The 21,781-nt window shown below is 47.3% G+C and overlaps 1 protein-coding gene across 1 annotated transcript in view; it reads right to left on the reverse strand.

The window, feature by feature from the left end:
* Nucleotides 1–390: 390 nt before the first annotated feature.
* The window catches only part of LOC123762897 (formylglycine-generating enzyme), a 40,336-nt gene continuing 18,945 nt past the window's right edge, over nt 391–21,781 (reverse strand). The window contains exon 3 of the mRNA XM_045749651.2: nt 391–579. Within this exon, the coding sequence (XP_045605607.2) occupies nt 391–579 (189 nt within the window). The remainder of the gene's footprint in view (nt 580–21,781) is intronic.

The raw sequence follows: 21,781 nt of genomic DNA on the forward strand, positions 1-21,781 counted from the left end.
GAGAGATAGAGAGAGAGATAGAGAGAGATAGAGAGAGAGATAGAGAGAGAGAGATAGAGAGAGAGATAGAGAGAGAGATAGAGAGAGAGATAGAGAGAGAGATAGAGAGAGAGATAGAGAGAGAGATAGAGAGAGAGATAGAGAGAGAGATAGAGAGAGAGATAGAGAGAGAGATAGAGAGATAGAGAGAGAGATAGAGAGAGAGATAGAGAGAGAGATAGAGAGAGAGATAGAGAGAGAGATAGAGAGAGAGATAGAGAGAGATAGAGAGAGAGATAGAGAGAGATAGAGAGAGATAGAGATAGAGAGAGATAGAGAGAGAGATAGAGAGAGATAGAGAGAGATAGAGAGAGATAGAGAATGTTAGTATTTGTGACCTTGAAATTAGTATCATACGAGGTTTTTCTTATTCCGTGGCATCTTACCTAGGATACTCGAGTCCGGGCCTTCAGGATGCTTCCAGTCTGCGCCCTTCACAGGCAGCCACCACGTCATCTCGGCAAAAGCTTCGTATATAGTTGATTTGATTTCTTCTGATATGTCCACCTCATCTACGATCGATTCCCCAAGCTTCTCGGCCTGGTAAGTAAACAGATGGCTTTGTGACACATACAAAATCTGTAATAAACATCAGGGAAAATTTAAGTATAATGAAAGCATAAAGAACTGGTTCAGTAGATTTAAAGTTTAGGCAAACAAGTGGAGCTAAAAGGGAATAAACATTAAATTCCAAAGGTGAACTACACAAACAGTAGGAGTATCAGAAATTAATTTGATGACTTAAAGGCATTTTACTGCCCAGAATCAATTGATTTATTACTGCGTTAATAGAAAGATGGATCAACGTTGATAAGATGGAACTATTGTCTTAGCATAATAACAAGTTGCAAGTTTTTTTCATGCTGATAGCTGAATTGTGCAGGGAGGAAGATTGGCAATCTGTGTCAGAAAATTAGTATACTACGGGCTCACCATGGCCCATGCTTCTTGGGACTTTATGTTCCAGGTAGCGAATCTTAAAACAACAACAATTAAATGTAATGTCAGAGCGACTCAAAACTGAGCCTAACACAAACTATTTGGAAGGAATTAAATAAAATAGTGCTAGCCAGTTAATTGGCATTGTATATTGGCCGTCGAGCATGGACCAAGAAACATGGGAAGAGTTATCAAAGGCAATCAAGTCTGATAATGTCTGGGTAATTAATAGGCGACTATAATTTTAGAAGAATAATCTGGACTAATAAAACAGTAAAGGAGAGACTTCACAATTTTTAGAAATGACGAGACTCTTTAGCAGCCCATCCTCCTGTTTAGATAGTTCTTATAGTAACGAAGTGGGCCATCGTACATATATTGACGTAATGGACAATCTATATAAATAAAAATGGAAATGTTCGTTTGTTCAAAATCGATAATCTTCTTAAGTTCTTCACCAATTGCTTTAAAATTTTCACACAATGTTCCTTTCGCATCCGGCCAGGTTTATACATAGTATATACATACTATGTAGCCTCTACATAGTATATACATACTATGTAGCCTCTACATAGTATATACATACTATGTAGATGCCACGTCTGTGACCGTAAAAAAAAAAAAAAACTTTCTGAAAAACTGTTTTTCATGCGAGGGAAATCGTTGAAACCTCTCTACCGATTGCTTTGAAATTTTGACACAACGTTGCATTGGAATAGGCGCATCCTTTTATATACCTACTATATACATGCCTCACCTGTGACAGGAAAAAACATGTTTTTAAAAAACGGCGCCATCTGTTGGATGTAAGAGCAACATATGCTGTAATCTCCAAAAGTTCTTCACCAATTGCTTTGAAATTTTGACAACGTTGCATTCGAATAGGCGTATATTTTTATATACCAACTATATAGAAGCCACTCCTGTGACGGGTAAAAAAAAAAAAAAAAAACGCCTTTTTGAAAAACAGCGCCATCTTTTGCACATAATAGCAACATTCACGCTATACTAAATATGTCACGAATTCTATTTCAATGTTTCCGATTGCATTGATAATTTTTTTCATGGATTTTGATTTATTATATTTTTTAAATAACTATTTTTCACATTGTGTTCGAATTGAGCTGTGCTGTTTACCATATCGTTCATTTCGTAGGTATAAGTATAGATGTCACACCTTTGACTGGTAAAACTATGTTTTTCTTGACAAACAGCGCCACCTGTTGCATGTAAGAGCAACACAAGCTATACTAAATATGTTACAATTCCATTTCAATGTTTCTGATTGCATTGATAAATTGAATTTTCATAGATTTTGATTTATTTTCATTTTGATTTAATTATTTTGTGTGAATTGCGGTGAAATTCAGCTGTGTTGCTTACTATACAATTCATTTCGTGATTATACTATATATTTTTATTTTTTCATATTTTCATTTAATTTTTAAATGTTTTTCTTATACTTCAGTGATGAGAACATCACTTGATATTCAATATTTTCCGATGGGAACTTTAGACCATTTGGGAAGGCATCAGATGAGGGAGTGAGAAATGGTGGGGATGATGAGGGGACGGAAGTGAGAGATGGTGGAGAGGATGAGGGGACAAGGGAGGGGGTAATGGTGGGGAAGGACGAGGGAAAAGGAGTTTGGGATGGTGGGGACGAGGGGATGGGGGAATGGAGAATGGTGGAGAGGGCAAAAGGACAAGGGAGTGGGGCATGGTGGGAAGGAAGAAGGAATGGGGGAGTGGGGAATGGTAGGGAGGACGAGGGGACAGTGGAGTGGGGAATGGTTGGGAGGACGAGGGGATGGTGGAGTGGGGAATGGTTGGGAGGACGAGGGGATGGTGGAGTGGGGAATGGTTGGGAGGACGAAGGGACGATGGAGTGGGGAATGGTCGGGAAGCCGAGGACATGGGTGAGGAGAGAATGCCGAGGAGGATGGGGGGACAGGGAAGGTTGCTGTGGCCGGGTAATGCTAGTTAAATAAAATTTTATACAATTGAATTTGCACAAACTGGAAAAGGTTTTGTATATATGTTGTTTAATAAAACCTAACATTGTAGGTCTAATACACACTATCCGAGGCCTAATTATGTACTATACTATGCCTAAGAATGTTTAAGTTAGTTATTTAGCGTTATTTTAATAGGATTGTGTAAAGTGAAGTAATAAATTCTATATAATTGTCCATTACGTCAATATTTGGTTACAAAATGTATTAGGAATAAAAGTTTTTTTTAGACAAAAAGTTATGGAAGATTGAAAAACAATATTTAGGATTTGACTAACAAAAAAAAAAAAAAAAAAAAAACAGTAAATGACTGATTAGACAATCAACACATCTGAAAATAAAGAAAGTAACGACGTTTCAGTTTGTTCAGGACCGGACGCACAGGACGCATGTTTGAGAACAGTAATCATAAGGAAATTGGATTTAACTTGACGTGAATAAGTTGCAAGACAAAATTCAGTAAAGGTGTTCTGAACACCTAATTATTATTAGTGAATAACGTGAGATTGTGAAATTATTTAAGAGGGGTAATTATGCCGACCTTTACTTGGAGGTTGACTATCGTTGTAACGGTGTGTGTCCGCAAGTGGGTGACTTGGCACCGGAGAGTGATGTGCATTAAACGTGTAACTCATTTTTAACTCATTTAACTCATTTTTTTCATTTTTAACGGTTGGTATTGTTGTACAGAAATACAGTACATAGTATAAATTGATTAGTTCAGACAATGACCAAAAATTGACGAGTTGTGAACTAAATGACGATATTGGAAAAAAGAAGCTCTATATACGTAAGTAATTATCAAAAGAAGGCACCAAACCGGGAAGGCTATGTAGCACCATCAAATGTGCGGAATAATCAGAGGGCGCTAAATATCACCAAGGATGCAAATACGAGAACACAAATGTATAAGGCGAACGATATCAAAAGTATCCGAGTCGCCAAGAATTCTATTGAGGGACAGGTGACCATGAGGGGTGGCCGGAAAGCAAGACACACGCTCGTCCTGGAAGTCAGGACATTCAAGAAGGACATGCACGACCGTAAGAGGGACAATGCAATTAGGACAATAACGAGCAGGGCGGCGCTCCATCAAGTGACCATGGGTTAAACGAGTATGGCCAATACGCAACCTCGCCAGAGCTGTTTCCCATCGCCCGCTACGGTGGTAGGAGGACGGCCACTAGGAAACACAACCTATAAGAGAACGTAGTTTGTTACCAGTAACAGACGACCAAGAAGCCTGCCAACAGGTAAGGACAGAGGATTGGATAACCGGGTAAAGGTCGGAATATGGAATACCTTTACGAGAGATGGGACAAGAGTGGACAGCTTCCTTGGCGGCAGCATCCGCACGCTCATTTAAAGACACACCAACATGGCTGGGAACCCCAACAAAACTCTACCGACTTAAATTTACTGTGAACAAGAAACAGCCAATGCTGGATCTCGACAACTACTGGATGAACCGGATTAAAGAACCCGAGAGCCATGAGGGCACTACGAGAGTCAACAACAACTACAAGGAAGACTGAAAACGAGAAAGCAGGAGACGAAGAGCATAGAGAATTGCATAAAGCAATTCCCATGTAAAAATGCTATTCTCCGGAGGTAAGCGACACATAAATGCGATCAGGAAAAACAACAGTAGCCAACACCGTCTGCAGACTTGGACCCATCGGTGAAGACAGAAATGGAGCGGGGGTGAGAAGAAATGTGCTCAAGGAAAAGGCGTTTTAGAACCGTAGAAGGGGTAAAAGCTTTAGTGATGCGGGTCAAGGATTTACAAAACCGCTGACAGGGGACTCCCCACGGGGGCAAAGAAGGAACAACACGAGGAGAAACATTATAAATACTCCTGTAGGAAAGAGAATTCTGTAGGCGAGATAACCGGACAAAGAGGGAGGTGGTGAAGAGGAACAGGAACCGCAGGAGGGGTAAAAGTTAAAGCACGACAGAGGCAAGAGGAAGGATGTTGTAAGGACCGCGCAAGATAGTGAAAACAGTAGCGATCACGGCGGTCCTGGAGAGACAGGAAGCCAGTGTCAACATACATGCTAAGGACGGGAGTCGAACGAAAGGCACCAGAAATGAGGCACAACCAAGTATGGCGCAAAGCATCAAGACGGCGAAGAGTAGAAGGAGAAGCAGACGAGTAAGCAGGGCAACCATAATCGAGCTTAGACAGGACGAGAGAGGAATGTAAAGCAAGGAGAGTGCGCCTATCCGCCCCCCAAAAAGTATGAGACAATACCCGAAGGAGGGTAAGGGCCTTAGAGCACTCAACACGGAGGTAAGAGATATGGGGAGCCCAAGACAAACAAGTGTCAAGGAATAACTCCAAAAGCTTTGCGGAATCTTTGTACCCAAGGGGATGACCATAAAGTGACAAGAGGGACGAAGACCGACCCGTTTCCGAGTAAAAGTCATGGCACAAGTCTTAGAAGTAGAGAACTTGAAGCCATGATCGGTGGCCCAAGACGACACGGCATCAATTGCAAGTTGAAGCCGGCGCTGAAGGAGAGGCGAAACATCACCCTGACAGCAAAGGGTAAGATCATTGACATAGAGAGCGGAGAAGACACCTGAAGAAAGAGGAAAGAAGACCACTGAGGGCAACCAGAAAAAGAGTAGTGCTCAGAACACTACCCTGGGGCACATCTTCGTATTGCTGAAAAGAGGCAGTGAGAGCGGTACTAAGTCGCACCCGAAAGGAACGACGAGAGAGGAAGCTGCAGAGAAAGAGAGGGAGATGACCACGAAGCCCAAAGGAATGAAGTTGGGATAGAATATGATATCGCCAAGTGGTGTTGTAAGCCTTTTCCAGGTAAAAAATGACGGCAACAACGGAGGTCTTCGCAGCAAAAACAGTACGAATATAGACCAAGTTCACTAGGACATCTGTCGTGCTGCGGCATTTGCGGAAACCAAATTGAGAAGGGGAGAGGTGGTGATGTGTTCCAGGAACTACATCAGACGAACGTTAACCATACGTTCAAAGAGTTTGCAGACAACTTGTGAGGGCAATAGGGCGAAAGTCCTTAGGGGAAGTACCCAGAGACCCCGGTTTGTGAATGGGGAGGACAACGGGATCGAGCCAGTCATCAGGGAGATGGGAGATGGCGAAGCATCTCATAATAAATACCATCGGAGCCCGCCGCCGTGGAACCGCAGAGGGCCAGGGCAGAACGAAGTTCAGAGAGAGAGAAGGGATCATTATAGGGAAGCCGAAGACGAGTGCAGAAATCTAAAGGACGAGACTCAAGGACAGGTTTACGAAGAAGGAAACATTGGGGAAGATGAAGGCCAGAGCTAACAGAAGAAAAGTGGGAACCCAGTTCGGAAGTGACCTGCAACGGGTCTGCCACAAGAGTACCATGGAGGTAAAGAACCGGTGAAACACTGGAAACGAACTTACCCGCTATCTTGCAGATACGCTTCCAGATCTGTGGCAGGGGAGTTTCGGACGTAATTGTGGAGACATAAGATGCCCAACATTCACGCATAGCCGTACGGATGGCCCTATGGGCCACCGCACTGCCTTTCCAAAACAAAATAGAATCGGCCGTGTGCCGACAGCGGTGCCTCTTCCAGGCTGCACGCTTACAGCGGACAGCCCGAGCACAGTCCGCATTCGACCAGGGAACGTACTTCCGTGGACCCCGAGAGGAAGAGCGAGGAATAAAGCGGAGGGCAGCGTCGAAGACTCATGAAAAAGGAGGCGAGCACGAGGGAGAGGCAGAAGGGAGAGGTCAGAGAGAGCAGCACTGAGGGAAAATAAGTTCCAGTCCGCCATAGCAAACTGCCACCTAGGGAAGGAGAGAGAAGGGCGAAAAGAGAAAAAGGAAACAAGGATGGGGAAATGGTCACTGCCATGGAGGTCATCAAGAACCTGCCACGTGAAATCTAAGTAAAGAGAAGAAGAGCAAAGATAAAGATCAAGACAGGAAAGGGTGTGAGTCTGAGAGTCCAAATGAGTGGGCTCACCAGAATTCAGAAGAGACAGGGAAGAAGAGAGGATAAAGCTCAAGAAGGCGACCTCGGGTATTCGTCAAAACATCACCCCAAAGAGAATGACGACAATTGAAATCACCCAGCAGGAGCACAGGCTCCGGCAAGGAGTCCAGGTGGTGTTTCAAATCAGGAAGAGAAAGCGGGACACTCGGGGGGAGATAAATGGAACAAACTGTGTACCATTTCCCCACAAAGATACGAGCAGCAGAGCAATGGAGAGGCGAAGGAAAAAGTAAGGGGACAAAGGGAACATCAGCGCGAATCAAGAGAGCAGAAGAATTGGGGGGTGGGAGGAGAGAAAGGAATAGCCACGAAAACGACCAGGACGAGCACCAAGCATCGGCTCCTGGAGACAGACACAAAGGGGCGAAAACCGTAAAATCAGAAGTTGGATTTCCAGGAAATTGGCGTAATAACCTCGAACGTTCCATTGAATAATAGACATTGACGAGAAGAGAAAGGACAACAACAGAGAACAAGGAAGAAACAAAGGCGAAAGAACAACATAGCACGTTAAAGAATATCAGGGTCGGGATCAGGGTCAGCAAAGTCAGGGTTAGGGGGCATGGGTAAACTGAGCAAAGACGGAGGGAAGGAAGCGGGAGAACAGACGAGAGGTGGGCGGTCGGGGTCCGAAGGAGGAGGAAGAGGAGGAGGAGGAGGAGGGAACGAAGAGGAGCAGTCAAGGAGAGCAGCAGGAAAAGGGGAGCAGTAAGAGGAGTGCACCTCAGCAGGGGCAGCAACCAAGAGGGAAGCCGGGGCTAAAGAAACTTCCATAGCAAGAACAGGGGCGTAACCACTGAAATGGGAGGGGAAGGAGCAATAGAGCCAGTAGTAGGGGCCGAAGAACTACGTATCGGCAACGGATTCCAGCGTCTCAACAGGAGAAGCTGAACGAGAGCACACACGACGGCCATTAGGAGAGCGATGGACATCCGCCTGTACCGACAGGCGGCGGGGAGAGTCAATAGATGGAGGAGAAGGATGGGAAGAAGAATCGGAGGGAGACGAGGAAGAAGACACAGGAGACATGACAGACCGGGTAGAAAGAAGGGGAAAACCAGACAGAGGACCAGGAGGGGCACCCTTAGGGACAGAACTCAAAGGAACAGAGAAGGGGGCAGTGGGCGTATCAGGGACCAAGGCCCGGAAACGGTTGAGAGTCTGAGGAAGGTGGGAAGGACGAGGAGAGGAAGAGCGCAACACGCGAGCATAAGAGACGTTAGCATAAGGCGGGAGCTGGCGAACCTGGCGCCTCGCCTCGGGAAAAGATAAACGCTCCCGGTGCTTTAAGTTGAGGCCTATCCTACCTTCTCCCGTGCCTGTATCCATTACAAGCTTGAGGCAGCCGTCCTCACCACAGTTGAGGCAGCGAGCTTGGGGAGAAGTGCACTCCGACTTAGAGTGACCTTCACCCCCACACAAAGGACAGAGAAAGACAGTCCCAGAGCAGCGGAGGGCACCATGCCCAAACCTCCAGCACTTGTTACAAAGCCGAGGAGAAGGAATATACTCCTGGTCAGAGCACCTGGCACCAGCAAGAATGACAGAGGATGGAAGGGTCCTACCATCAAAGGTGATCTTCACAACTCGAAAGGGTTGACGGCGACAACCAGGAGGGGGACGAGTAAACGAGTCTACCTGGAGGACAGAATGGCCTTGGGCATCAAGGATATGCCGAATGTCATCATGGCAGTCCTGCAGATTCCGAACAGCGGTTGCAACATGGGGCGGGAGGAGAATAGTGCCAACACTGGCATTCAACCGAGCGTTCTTTGAGACCCGAACAGGGATCTCGCCAGGCAGGATAAGGCAGCCAAGCGGGAAACTGCATCCTGAGAAGGAGCAGCAACGACACGTGTATCGAGACGAGTGGGGTTGAAGGTAACAGACGCATCCACGGAATCAACGAGATGCCGATGGAGGGAGAAATCGTCAGGAGGCGCAGAATCAAGAGGGAGGAGATCAAAGTATTTGGCCCACGAAGCAGGACGAAACAAGGCCTGATACGTATCAGTACAGGAAGGAAACGAGCGAGTGCGGCCGTGGCGCTGACGGCGTTGAGAACCCCCATAGAGAGAGAGGGGTCAAAAGGAGCAGTAGTCACAACGAGAGACTTAGCCGCACCAGGGGACGAAGTGGTCACCACTGGGGGCTTGAGGCTCGACCCAACCAAAGAGGAGGGAGGGGAGCTGGGGGAAAAAGTCAGGACGGTCAAAGGAGGAGCAAGGTCGGGGCCCAATGCAGCGGGGGCTACAGAGCCTGGTCTTCCAATAGAGGCCGACTCGGGGGCTTGGTCGCCCACCCCACGAGCCTGAGAGGGTACAACAGAAACATTTATAGACAAAGACGAAGATAAAGAAATTCATCCACGAATGTGCCCCCATACCCACCATGGAGCCACAATTAGAGGCAGGACACCCAACAGGAAGCTATTGCCGATCATGCTGGGGCCCCCCAGGCGTGCGTCGTGAGTATACGCCCCACAAACGCCACCTTAAGAACCGTCAGTCCGTCAAGATCGGGTTCAGCAACAAAAGGGGGATTGACAATAAAAGGTTCCCCTCGCTCGAGACGTCGGGTACTACAGCTCTACGGGTGCAAGAGTATGCCTCCTCAAGCACCCGGGCATCAAAATAGAAGAAGTCCAAAGGAATAACCAAAACAAGCAAAAGGTCGGCAGGAAACGACAAGCAGATAGGAGAAGAGGGGGGAGAAAAACGAAACAAAAGGAAATGGAAAAGCGATCCGGCACAATTAGAGAAGACAGCAGCAGGAGTGCAAGGCCACAAAACGACAGAGGACTGTCCTACAGAGCATCACACTCCAGCAGCCGTCCACTAAGCCCTCTCACGGCGCCAACGGGCCGGATGGGGAGGGGGTGCTCAGTATAAGTGTATTATAAATGGGAAAATCAAAAACAAATTTAACATGAAAAACGTTAAAAACAGATCAGAAAAAACACAAGTTACTTATAACATACATCATGGTTAACAAAAACAATCCCCCAAAGGCTTTTTCCAGCCAAGTAAGAAATTATCAGAAAGAGGCACTAAACTGGGAATACAAAGTAGAACCATCAAAGTTGCAAGTTATTGTAAAGGCACTAAATATCACTAAGGATGTCAAAACGAGAACAAAAGCATATAAGGCGCTAACAAAGGTATCTATCACCAAGGATACTATCGAGGCACACATGACTGCCAGGTACAAGTGCTCCTTCTACGTCATAACCTTGTCATATCCTCGATTTTCACTGAGGTATCCACTTAGCACCTTCTTCGTGCGACGCCACAGAGCGCAATGGTCCTCTCACGCAGCTGCGTGCATCTCGCAACGTTATGCGACCTCAGGTCACTTCCCTATTGATCACTAGCATGTGCCCAATCATTTCTTTCATTCGGGAATTACGGTGCCCTCACTTCTCTGATTCTAGCGGGATCCTCTATACCGATACTGGTTGGCGTCGGCCAGCTTTGTAGTCAACTAGGCTTTTTCCCTCCTCCATAAACTTAAAAACGGCTATGAACACAAAACTTGGCTTTTTGCCTCCATCTAAACGTAATAAAAATTATACTTTCATGCTTTTTTTGTATATACAGGCACGAGTATGACTTAGCAGGTGGGAGAGGTGTGTAAACCATTGGTACACGTAACAAGGTGGAGTATGAGCCTGTAGCGAGTACAAACAATATACTCACGCCAACTTCTCATTAGCTTAATGGCGTAACTAATTAGCACTAATTACAGAAGCTATAATCTCTTCCCTAATTACAGGTAACAGTTCTTTCATCCTCCTATCCTAGTGGAGGAAGCCGAGGTGTAGTCACCGAATATAAGCAAGCATAAAGTGAAAAGCTCCACACAGCACCGATCCTGTGCCAGGTAAGCCCACTACGGGCTCACCATAGCCCATGCTACTTGGAACTTGTTTCGAGTAGCTGAATCTATAACAACAACATGAATAGCTCACAGTACAGTTTCCAGCGATTCAGTGAACTGCAATCTAGATGCTTAGGACTTGCCATATCCTCAAGAATGTAGCACTCTGCGTGTACAGTTCTAATCGACCCCAAGACGCTACAGCTTCGACAGAGCTGACAGCAGACTACGACCACATCTAAATAATATTCTAAATAAAGCACAAGGTGCATTAGATAAAGTAACATTTGAATGCAGCGCTTTAGGGCTAAAATATCTGCACAGAAGTCTAAGGCAATGAGACTAGGCGGCAACACTCCAGACAGGAACCTAGACATTCAAGACATTAATTTAACCTTCAGTGGGTTACTCGATATCAGTATCTCTGAGTGGATAGATTCTAAAATGACATTCAACAAGCAAATTCAATATCTGAAGGAGAAAACAAAATCACGACTAAATATAATGAAAGCAATCACAGGGCCCCGTTTAGCAGCGAGATACAAAGTGTGTTAAGAATGCTTTACATACACGGCGTTCGTTCCCTACCTGATTATGCAGCGCCTGCCTTACTCACTCTTCCTCCTGACAAGTGGGCAAATGTTGAGGTTATTCAAAACGATGCAATCCGAGTCATAACAGGAGCTCCCAGATGAACTAAAATATTGAACCCAAGACTAGAAACCAAGCTAACGTCAACTGAAATAAGGGTAAAAGGGAGTGCTGTGTATATGCTGACCAAGATATTGACTAGACCTAAAATCAGTTCACTTAAAGATATAATCATTGGAACACTAACTCTTGACAGAAGAACCTCCAATAGCAACAGGTGGACCCATTGAGCGATAAACACCAATACCAATATAACAAACACAATCACTGAAAGGGGTGTTGACGAAATACATGCCGATTTTGTTATGCAAGCCCCTTGGGAATCTCCGCCAGCAGACTAAGATTATGGTTCTTGAAGGAAAAAAGAATCAGACAAATCCTCATCTGCTACGTAATATTGCACAGATGCATATAGAAGCAAACGTAGCATCTGACAGCTTCACTTACTTCACAGATGGATCAGTAGACCAGCAGGGACAAGAAACCGGAACTGCAGTTAAAGCAGGAAACTATGTAAATAGTTGGAGACTCTCAAATGGGTGTTCGACTTTACAGAGATGCTAGCCATTCAAAAGGCTTTGGAACATGCTCTTGCTGAACACCGACAACATGTTATCATACAGATTCGAGAACTGCCATTGAAATCTTGCAACAAGAACACATATGTGATAACATCCATCTGATCACAAACGTCATATTAATGCAAACACTCAAACGACAAGGCCGACTGGTACTTATCAACTGGGTGCCAAGTCATGTGGGAATAATAAGAAATGACATTGCAGACGAAGCTGCAAAACTTGCAACTAATAAAAGAAATTTAGACATTTACATACCACAGAGTCTATCACAACTTAAGAAAGGAATTAGAAACAGTGCAATGCAAAAAATGTACAGTGACCACAACACAGCAGTTGCAACATCAGGATCTGTGAGTTAGTACAAGAATTCAACCAACTACGAACCACTTAGTTTGATGAAAGGGAGCAGTAGAACAACAGTAGTACACTTACATCGCATCAGGCTTGGATACCCATGTGCATGGGAAATAGGCTTACAGGTTCAGATAGATGAGAGGAAATGTCAGCACTGGAGAAATGCCAGACAGACCACTGGAACATTATCTAACACAGTGCAGAGTAACAAACTCATTAAGATATTATCTTAGATTCAAAAGAGCAGAAGTTGTTAAACACATGGGACAAAATCATACTGAAGCGACCATACGAGTCATAAATACTCACACTCCGCCCTAGTAAAACGGAAACAAGCAACACTTAGTGGGCCAGCCAGAGACTTAGGGCCAGCACAGGAATATTCCCCAAGGAAAAAAAATACGACGGCATCGAGCTACAACGCTCTCCTGCATAGAGCTCCGCGACTCCGGCCTCACTCAGTTCTCTGCTCTGCTCTGCTCTGCTCCAAACTCCGTCTGAACGTCTATGCCAATGCCAACAACCGACTATTGTAATCAAGACTACTAAATAAATATGAAAACCCGCTAAACACTGTGTATATAATCTACTCAACAATATAACAAACATACGTTACATTGGTGACCCCAGAGAGTTTGGACGATCCACAGCCACGACGGACTACAACACTGACTCTCACTGGACCTCTACTGCTGCTGTGGCTTGCTGTGGACCAGTGCTCCCTGTCATGGAACGCTGCCAACACCCTCGCCACATCTATGATTTTCACCGCGATCATCTCCGCCTAGAGCTCCGCGACTCCGGCCTTACTAGTGAGTGACATTACTGGTTCCAACTACCGAGAATTTGTGAGGATTCTAAATATCGTCTACAAGGCTAACGGACTCCAGACAATCACCGTACCTGACGAAGTCTTCCCCACCTCTGCCTCAGCTTCCACCTCAGTTACTGAGCCAGAAATCACTGTAAACGCTGCCGCACTTGTTGACCTACTGTCTGCCACTGTTTTTCTTGTCTATACAGTATACCTAGGTCATAAAAGTATTTGTGTGTACGTCTGATAACATACTACTTGTGAAGGAGGAAATGTATATTTTTACCTCTCAAAATGTTTGGTAATGTGTTTATTTGTGATGTGTGTCTATGTATATATTAACACGTTGTACTGAATGGGGTGAGAATAGCTTGAGCTACCTCATCCCTTTGTGTGTATTTTACCTCAATAAACTTATTTCAATTTCAATTTCAATTTCAATTCAATTCTGCCACTGTTCCACCCACTACTCCAGTTGCTGCTGACCCTACACCAGACCCAGTAGAGGCTATTAGTCTCTCCACACAAGACAACGACCCTCCTGCTCCTGTTTATGCGTCTTACAATTGCCCTAGAGACCTGAAATTTAATATTTCTCAGAAACGTGTCGCAGCTCGGGAGTGGAACATCAACTACGAAAACGGACTGAACGATGACGGAACCCGCAGAGAGTTTTGGTACGTTGATGCTGACAGTTCGTTACTGCACTGATGTTACCATGCTCCACCCTGCCATTATTGACCCTCAATACTACGCGAAATATCCGAAACACGCCGGTATGATAAAGAAAGAAATTCAAGAACGAACGGGCAATGAACCTTCAACCCAGCAGAGTCACCCAGCACCTCTTCATACCAAACCTTCAGGGACCACTGTACTAGTCCCCGACCCTTCAAACCCATTGTCGGATGATGCTCCAGCTCCTGGTCCGGCCTCGGACATTACTGTGAACGATACTGAACCTACTGCAGCTGCAACATCTGCTCCTGGCATGGTAGCAACCCAGAAGCCGACGACTTCTCATCCACCATCTCCTGTTACATCTCCACCCACAGTACATACATCCACTGAACCTTCTACATCTGCAATAAGTCCTACTGCTGCTACTAAACCATCAGGAACATTACTTCCAAGACCCACATCTCCTGGTATGTACTCATCTGACTCATCAGATGAGGATGTCTCTGTGAGAATGACATCTCCACCTTCACAGAAATACAACTATTCATCTGCCGATTTTCTTTATGACTATTGATCCCACAGCAATGTCAACACGAAGTCGGACCGCCAAGAAAGACAAGCCGAAAACAAAGACCAAAGATCAGAGCTTGCTCCCACCATCAAGAAAGAAGTAAACCTATGAAGTAATCAACCTTCAATTACCATCAACTGCCAGCTGCTTGCGTTCCTAGCCTCTGTGTGGACTGCAAATGACGCCCTACTCAATTCTACTTCCATCTACTCAAGTTCTAATCCGCGGTGGTTGGGCCACCGATCTTTCATCTCCCCTCTTCACCTCATCTCCAGATCCTTGCTCAAGATTTCTGCAACCTCGCCCCGTTCTTCCATCCCCTGCTTGCCAACTCTATGGACATTTTCATTTCATTTCAACTCCGCATTTTCATCTACTAAGTATACATCGCTCCAAGCTCCGTCTGAACGTCTACGTCAATGCCAACTACTGTAATCAAGACTACTAAATAAATATGAAAACCCACTAAGTAATTATCAAAAGAAGGCACCAAACCGGGAAGGCTATGTAGCACCATCAAATGCACAGAATAATCAGAGGGCGCTAAATACCACCAAGGATGCCAATACGAGAACAAAAACGCATAAGGCGAACGATATCAAAAGTATCCGAGTCACCAAGAATTCTACTGAGGGACAAGTGACCGCGAGGGGCGGTCGGAAAGCAAGACACACGCTCGTCCTGGAAGTCAGGACATGCACGATAGTAAGAGGGACAATGCAACTAGGACAATAAGGAGCAGGGCAGCGCTCCATCAAGTGACCATGGGTTAAGCGAGTATGGCCAATACGCAACCTCGCCAGAGCTGTTTCCCATCGCCGGTTACGGTGGTAGGAGGACGGCCACGAGGAAACACAACATTTAAGAGTACGTAGTTTGTTACCAGTAACAGACGACCAAGAAGCCTGCCAACGGATAAGGACGGAGGAATGGATAATCGGGTAAAAGTCGGAATATGGAATACCTTTACGAGAGATGGGACAAGAGCGGACAGCTTCCCTGGCGGCAGCATCCACACGCTCATTTAAAGACACGCCAATATTGCTGGGAACCTAACAAAACTCAACCGACTTAAATTTACTGTGAACAAGAAACAGCCAATGCTGGATCTCGACAACTATTGGATGAACCGGATTAAAGGACCCGAGAGCCACGAGGGCACTACGAGAGTCAACAACAACTACAAAGGAAGACTGACAACGAGAAAGCAGGAGATGAAGAGCATAGAGAATAGCATAAAACTCCGCTGTAAAGATGCTAGTCTCCGGAGGTAAGCGACACATAAGTACGATCAGGAAAAACAACAGTAGCCAACACCGTCCGCAGGCTTAGACCCATCGGTGAAGACAGAAACGGAGCGGGAGTGAGAAGAAAAGTGCTCAAGGAAAAGGCGTTTTAGAACCGTAGGAGGGGTAAAAGCTTTAGTCATACGAGTCAAGGAAGTACAAAACCGCGGAAGAGGGACTCTCCACGGGGTCAAAGAAGGAAGAACACTAGGAGAAACATTAGAAATACGAACGGAAAGAAAATCTTGTAGGCGAGATAACCGGACAGAAAGAGGGAGGTGGTGAAGAGGAACCGCAGGAGGGGTGAAAGTTAAAGCACGACAGAGGCGAGAGGAAGGATGTTGTAAGGACCGCGCAAGATAGCGAAGACAGTAGCGATCACAACGGTCCTGGAGAGAAAGGAAGCCAGTGTCAACATACAAGCTAAGGACGGGAGTCGAACGAAAGGCACCAGAACTGAGGTGCAACCCAGTATGGTGCAAAGCATCAAAACGAAGAAGAGTAGAAGGAGAAGCAGACGAGTAAGCAGGGCAAACATAATCGAGCTTAGACAGGACTAGAGAGGAATGTAAAGCAAGGAGAGTGCGCCTATCAGCCCCCCAAGAAGTATGGGACAAGACCCGAAGGAGGGTAAATGCCTTAGAGCACTTAACACGGAGGTAAGAGATATGGTGAGACCAAGACAAACGAGTGTCAAGGAATAACTCCAAAAGCTTTGCAGAATCTTTGTACCCAAGGGGATGACCATAAAGTGACAGAGGGACGAAGACCGACCCGTTTCCGAGTAAAAGTCATGGCACAAGTCTTAGAAGTAGAGAACTTGAAGCCATGATCGGTGGCCCAAGACGACACGGCATCAATTGCAATATGAAGCCGGCGCTGAAGGAGAGGCGAATCATCACCCTGACAGCAAAGGGGTAAGATCATCGACAGAGAGAGCGGAGAAGACACCTGAAGGAAGAGAGGAAAGAAGACCATTGAGGGCAACCAGGAAAAAAGAGTAGTGCTCAGAACACTACCCTGGGGGCACACCTTCGTATTGCTGAAAAGAGGCAGAGAGAGCGGTACCAAGGCGCTCCCGAAAGGAACGACGAGAGAGGAAGCTGCGGAGAAAGAGAGGGAGATGACCACGAAGGCCAAAAGAATGAAGTTGAGATAGAATATGATATCGCCAAGTGGTGTCATAAACCTTTTCCAGGTCAATAAGGACGGCAACAACGGAGGTCTTCGCAGCAAAAGCAGTACGAATATAGACCTCCAAGTTCACCAGGACATCTGTCGTGCTGCGGCATTTGCGGAAACCAAATTGAGAAGGGGAGAGGAGGTGATGGTGTTCCAGGAACCACATCAGACCAACGTTAACCATACGTTCAAAGAGTTTGCAGACAACTTGTGAGGGCAATAGGGCAAAAGTCCTTAGGGGAAGTACACCAAGACCCCGGTTTGCGAACAGGGAGGACAACGGCATCGAGCCAGTCCTCAGGGACTGACGACGACTCCCTGATCCGATTATACAGACTCAGTAAATACCGAGACATGCACGGAGGGAGACGGCGAAGCATCTCATAATGAATACCATCGGAGCCCGCCGCCGTAGAACTGCAGAGGCCCAGGGCAGAACGAAGTTCAGAGAGAAAGAATGGGATCATTATAGGGAAGCTGAAGACGAGTGCAGAAATCTAAAGGACGAGACTCAAGGACAGGTTTACGAAGAAGGAAAGATTGGGGAAGATGAAGACCAGAGCTAACAGAAGAAAAGTGGGAACCCAGTTCGGAAGCGACCTGCAACGGGTCCGCCACAAGAGTATCATGGAGGTGAAGGACCGGTGAAACATCGGGAACGAACTTACCCGCTATCTTGCGGATACGCTTCCAGATCTGGGACAGAGGAGTTTCGGACGTAATTGTCGAGACATAAGATGCCCAACATTCACGTTTAGCTGTACGGATGGCCCTACGGGCCACCGCACTCGCTTTCCGAAAGAAAAGAAAAGAATCGGCCGTCTGCCGACGGCGGTGCCTCTTCCAGACTGCACGGTTACAGCGGACAGCCCGAGCACAATCCGCATTCCACCAGGGAACACACTTCCGCGGACCCCGAGAGGAAGAGCGAGGAATAGAGCGGAGGGCAGCGTTGAAGACAGTGTCATGAAAAAGGAGGAGAGCACGAGGGAGAGGCAGAAGGGAGAGGTCAGAGAGAGCAGCACTGAGGGTAAATAGGTTCCAGTCTGCCTTAGCAAACTGCCACCTAGGGAAGGAGAGGGATGGGCGAAACGAGAAAAAGGAAACAAGGATAGGGAAATGATCACTGCCATGGAGGTCATCAAGAACCTGCCACGTGAAATCTAAGTAAAGAGAAGAAGAGCAGAGAGAAAGATCAAGACAGGAAAGGGTGCGAGTCCGAGAGTCCAAATGAGTGGGCTCACCAGAATTCAGAAGAGACAGGGAAGAAGAGAGGAGAAACGGCTCAAGAAGGCGACCCCTGGTATTCGTCAGAACATCACCCCAAAGAGAATGACGACAATTGAAGTCACCCAGCAAGAGCAAAGGCTCCGGCAAGGAGTCCAAGAGGTGTTTCAACTCGGAGAGAAAGCGGGACACTCGGGGGGAGATAAATGGAACAAACTGTGTACCATTTCCCCACAAAGATACGAGCAGCAGAACAATGGAGAGGCAAAGAAAAAAGTAAAGGAACAAAGGAAACATCAGCGCGGATCAAGAGAGCAGAAGAATTAGGAGCCCCAGCAACGGCTGGGGGGGGGGGGAGAGAAAGGAATAGCCACGAAAACGACCAGGACGAGCACCAAGCATCGGCTCCTGGAGACAGACACAAAGGGGCGAAATCAGAAGTTGGAGTTCCAGGAAATTGGCGTAATAACCTCGAACGTTCCATTGAGGAATAGACATCGACGAGAAGGGAAAGGACAACAACAGAGAACAAGGAAGAAACAAAGGCGAAAGAGCAACACAGGACGTTAAAGAATATCAGGGTCGGGATCAGGGTCAGCAAAGTCAGGGTTAGGGGGCATGGGAAAACTGAACAAAGACGGAGGAAAGGAAGCGGGAGAACAGACCAGAGGTGGGAGGGCGGGGTCCGGAGGAGGAGGAGACAACGGAGAGGAGGAGACAACGGAGAGGAGCAGGAAGAGGGGGAGTAAAAAGAGGGGAGCGCACCTCAGCAAGGGCAGCAACCGAAAGAGAAGCAGGGGCCAAAGAAATCTCCATAGCAGGAACAGGGGCCGCAACCACTGAAATGGGAGGAGAAGGAACAACAGAGCCAGAAGTCGGGGCCAAGGAAGAAAGCGAAGCCTTCTTACCCGCTGGGGAGGAGGAAGGAGAGCAGCCAGGCTTACGCTTCTGACTTAGAGACCGGTGACCCAGCAACTATGTACCGGGCAACGGATTCCAGTGTCTCAACAGGAGAAGCTGAACGAGAGCACACACGACGGCTGTTAGGAGAGCGATGGACATCCACCTGCACCGACAGGCAGCGGGGAGAGCCAATAGATGGAGGAAGAGGATGGGAAGGAGGATCGGAGGGAGACGAGGAAGAAGACACAGGAGACATGACAGACCGGGTAGAAAGAAGGGGAACCCCAGACAGAGGACCAGGAGGGGGACCCTTCGGGAGAGAACTCAAAGGAACAGAGGAGGGGGCAGTGGGCGTATCAGGGTCCAAGGCCTGGAAACGGTTGTGGGTCTGAGGAAGGAGAGAAGGACGAGGAGAGGAAAAACGCAACACGCGAGCATAAGAGACGTTAGCATAAGAAGGGAGCCGGCAAACCTGACGCCTCACCTCGGGAAAAGATAAACGCTCCCGGTGCTTCAAGTTGAGGACGGCCGCCTCAAGCTTGTAATGGATACAGGCACGGGAGAAGGTAGGATGGGCCTCACCGCAGTTCAGGCAGCGAACTTGGGGAGAAGTGCACTCCGACTTAGAGTGACCTTCACCCCCACACAAAGGACAGAGAGAGACAGTCCCAGAGCAGCGGAGGGCACCATGCCCAAACCTCCAGCACTTGTTACAAAGTCGAGGAGAAGGAATATACTCCTGGACAGAGCACCTGGCACCAGCAAGAAAGACAGAGGATGGAAGGGTCCTACCATCAAAGGTGATGTTCACAACACGAAGGAGTTGACGGCGACGACCACGAGGGGGGCGAGTAAACGAGTCAACCTGGTGGACAGAATGGCCTTGGGCATCAAGGATATGCCGAATATCATCGTGGCAATCCTGCAGATTCCGAACACCGGTTGCAACATGGGGCGGGAGGAGAATAGTGCCAACACCGGCATTCATCTGAACATTCTTGGATACCCGAACAGGGATCTCGCCAAGGCAAGACAAGGCTGCCAAGCAGGAAGCTGCATCCTGAGAAGGAGCAGCAACGACACGTGTACCGAGACGAGTGGGGTTGAAGGTAACAGACGCATCCACGGAATCAACAAGATGCCGATGGAGGGAGAAATCGTCAGGAGGCGCAGAATCAAGAGGGAGGAGATCAAAGTATTTGGCCCATGAAGCGGGACAAAACAAGGCCTGATACGCAGCAGTACGGGAAGGAATCGAGCGAGTGCGGCCGGGGCGCGAACGGCGTTGAGAACCCCCAGAGAGAGAGGGGTTAAACGGCGCAGTAGTCACAACGAGAGACTTAGCAGCACCAGAGAACGAAGTGGTCACCACTGGGTGCTGGAGGCTCGACCCAACCACAGAGGAGGGAGGGGAGCTGGGGAAAGAAGTCAGGACGGTCAAAGGAGGAGCAAGGTCGGGGCCCAACGCAGCGGGAGTTACAGAGCCTGGTCTTCCAATACAGGCCGACTCGGGGGCTTGGTCGCCCACCCCAGGAGCCTGAGAGGGTACAACAGAAACATTTATCGACAGAGACGAAGAGAAAGAAATTCATCCACGAATGTGCCCCTATACACACCATGGAGCCACAATTAGAGGCAGGACACCCAACAGGAAGCTATCGCCGATCATGCCGGGGCCCCCTAGGGGTGCGTCGTGAGTATACGCCCCACAAGCGCCACCTTAAGAACCGTCAGTCCGTCGAGATCGGGTTCAGCGACGAAAGGGGGGGATTGACAATAAAAGGTTCCCCTCGCTCGAGACGTCGGGTACAACAGTTCTACGGGTGCAAGAGTATGCCTCCTCAAGCACCCGGGCGTCAAAATAGAAGAAGTCCAAAGAAAGATCTAAAACAAGCAAAAGGTCAGCAGGAAACGACAAGCAGGTAAGAGAAGAGGGGGGAGAAAAACGAAACAGAAGGAAAAGGAAAAGGTGCTCAGCACAATTGGAGAGGACGGCAGCAGGAGCACAAGGCTAGAAAAGGACAGGACTGTCCCAAGGAGCATCACACTCCGGCAGCCGCCCACTAAGCCCCCCTCACGGCATCAACGAGCTGAGCGGGGAGGGGGGAAAACACACTAAACACATTATTTAATCTACCCAACGAAAAACAAACGTACGTTTCAAGCCTTCATCACGTTTGTCAGGTTTCTGGACATTTTCACATGTGGGACCCATCACAGGGGCTTAGCAGGAACAACATTGGAGAGATTTTTCTACTTTGAACTGAGAGAGAATCTTGCAAACGAGCCGCCCTTGTATCAATAGGAAGGAAAAGATGGGGAGCAAGGGCCTCTTGTTGAGTAATGTACAAAGAACGGTACAAGCAGGAGCGGAGATGTTGGGAGGACCACGCATGGGTGTGCAGGCAGCGTGCTTGAGAAGACAGCGTGCTTGTGCAACCCGTCCTCGCACTTTCGTATAGTCAATATTGACTTATTAAATACGAGCATAGGTGACATAAGTTAATATTGATTATACGAAAGTGCGAGAACGGTTTGGCTTGTGAAGTTTGGCTTGTGCATGGTCGTGAACGTGTAGTGATGTGTGTACAGGTAACCTTCCCCCCCCCTTTTCCCTCCTTCACCCCCTTTTCCTTCCCCCC

This window comes from Procambarus clarkii, chromosome 47 (genome assembly GCF_040958095.1).
Source record: "Procambarus clarkii isolate CNS0578487 chromosome 47, FALCON_Pclarkii_2.0, whole genome shotgun sequence".
Lineage (NCBI taxonomy): Eukaryota > Metazoa > Arthropoda > Malacostraca > Decapoda > Cambaridae > Procambarus > Procambarus clarkii.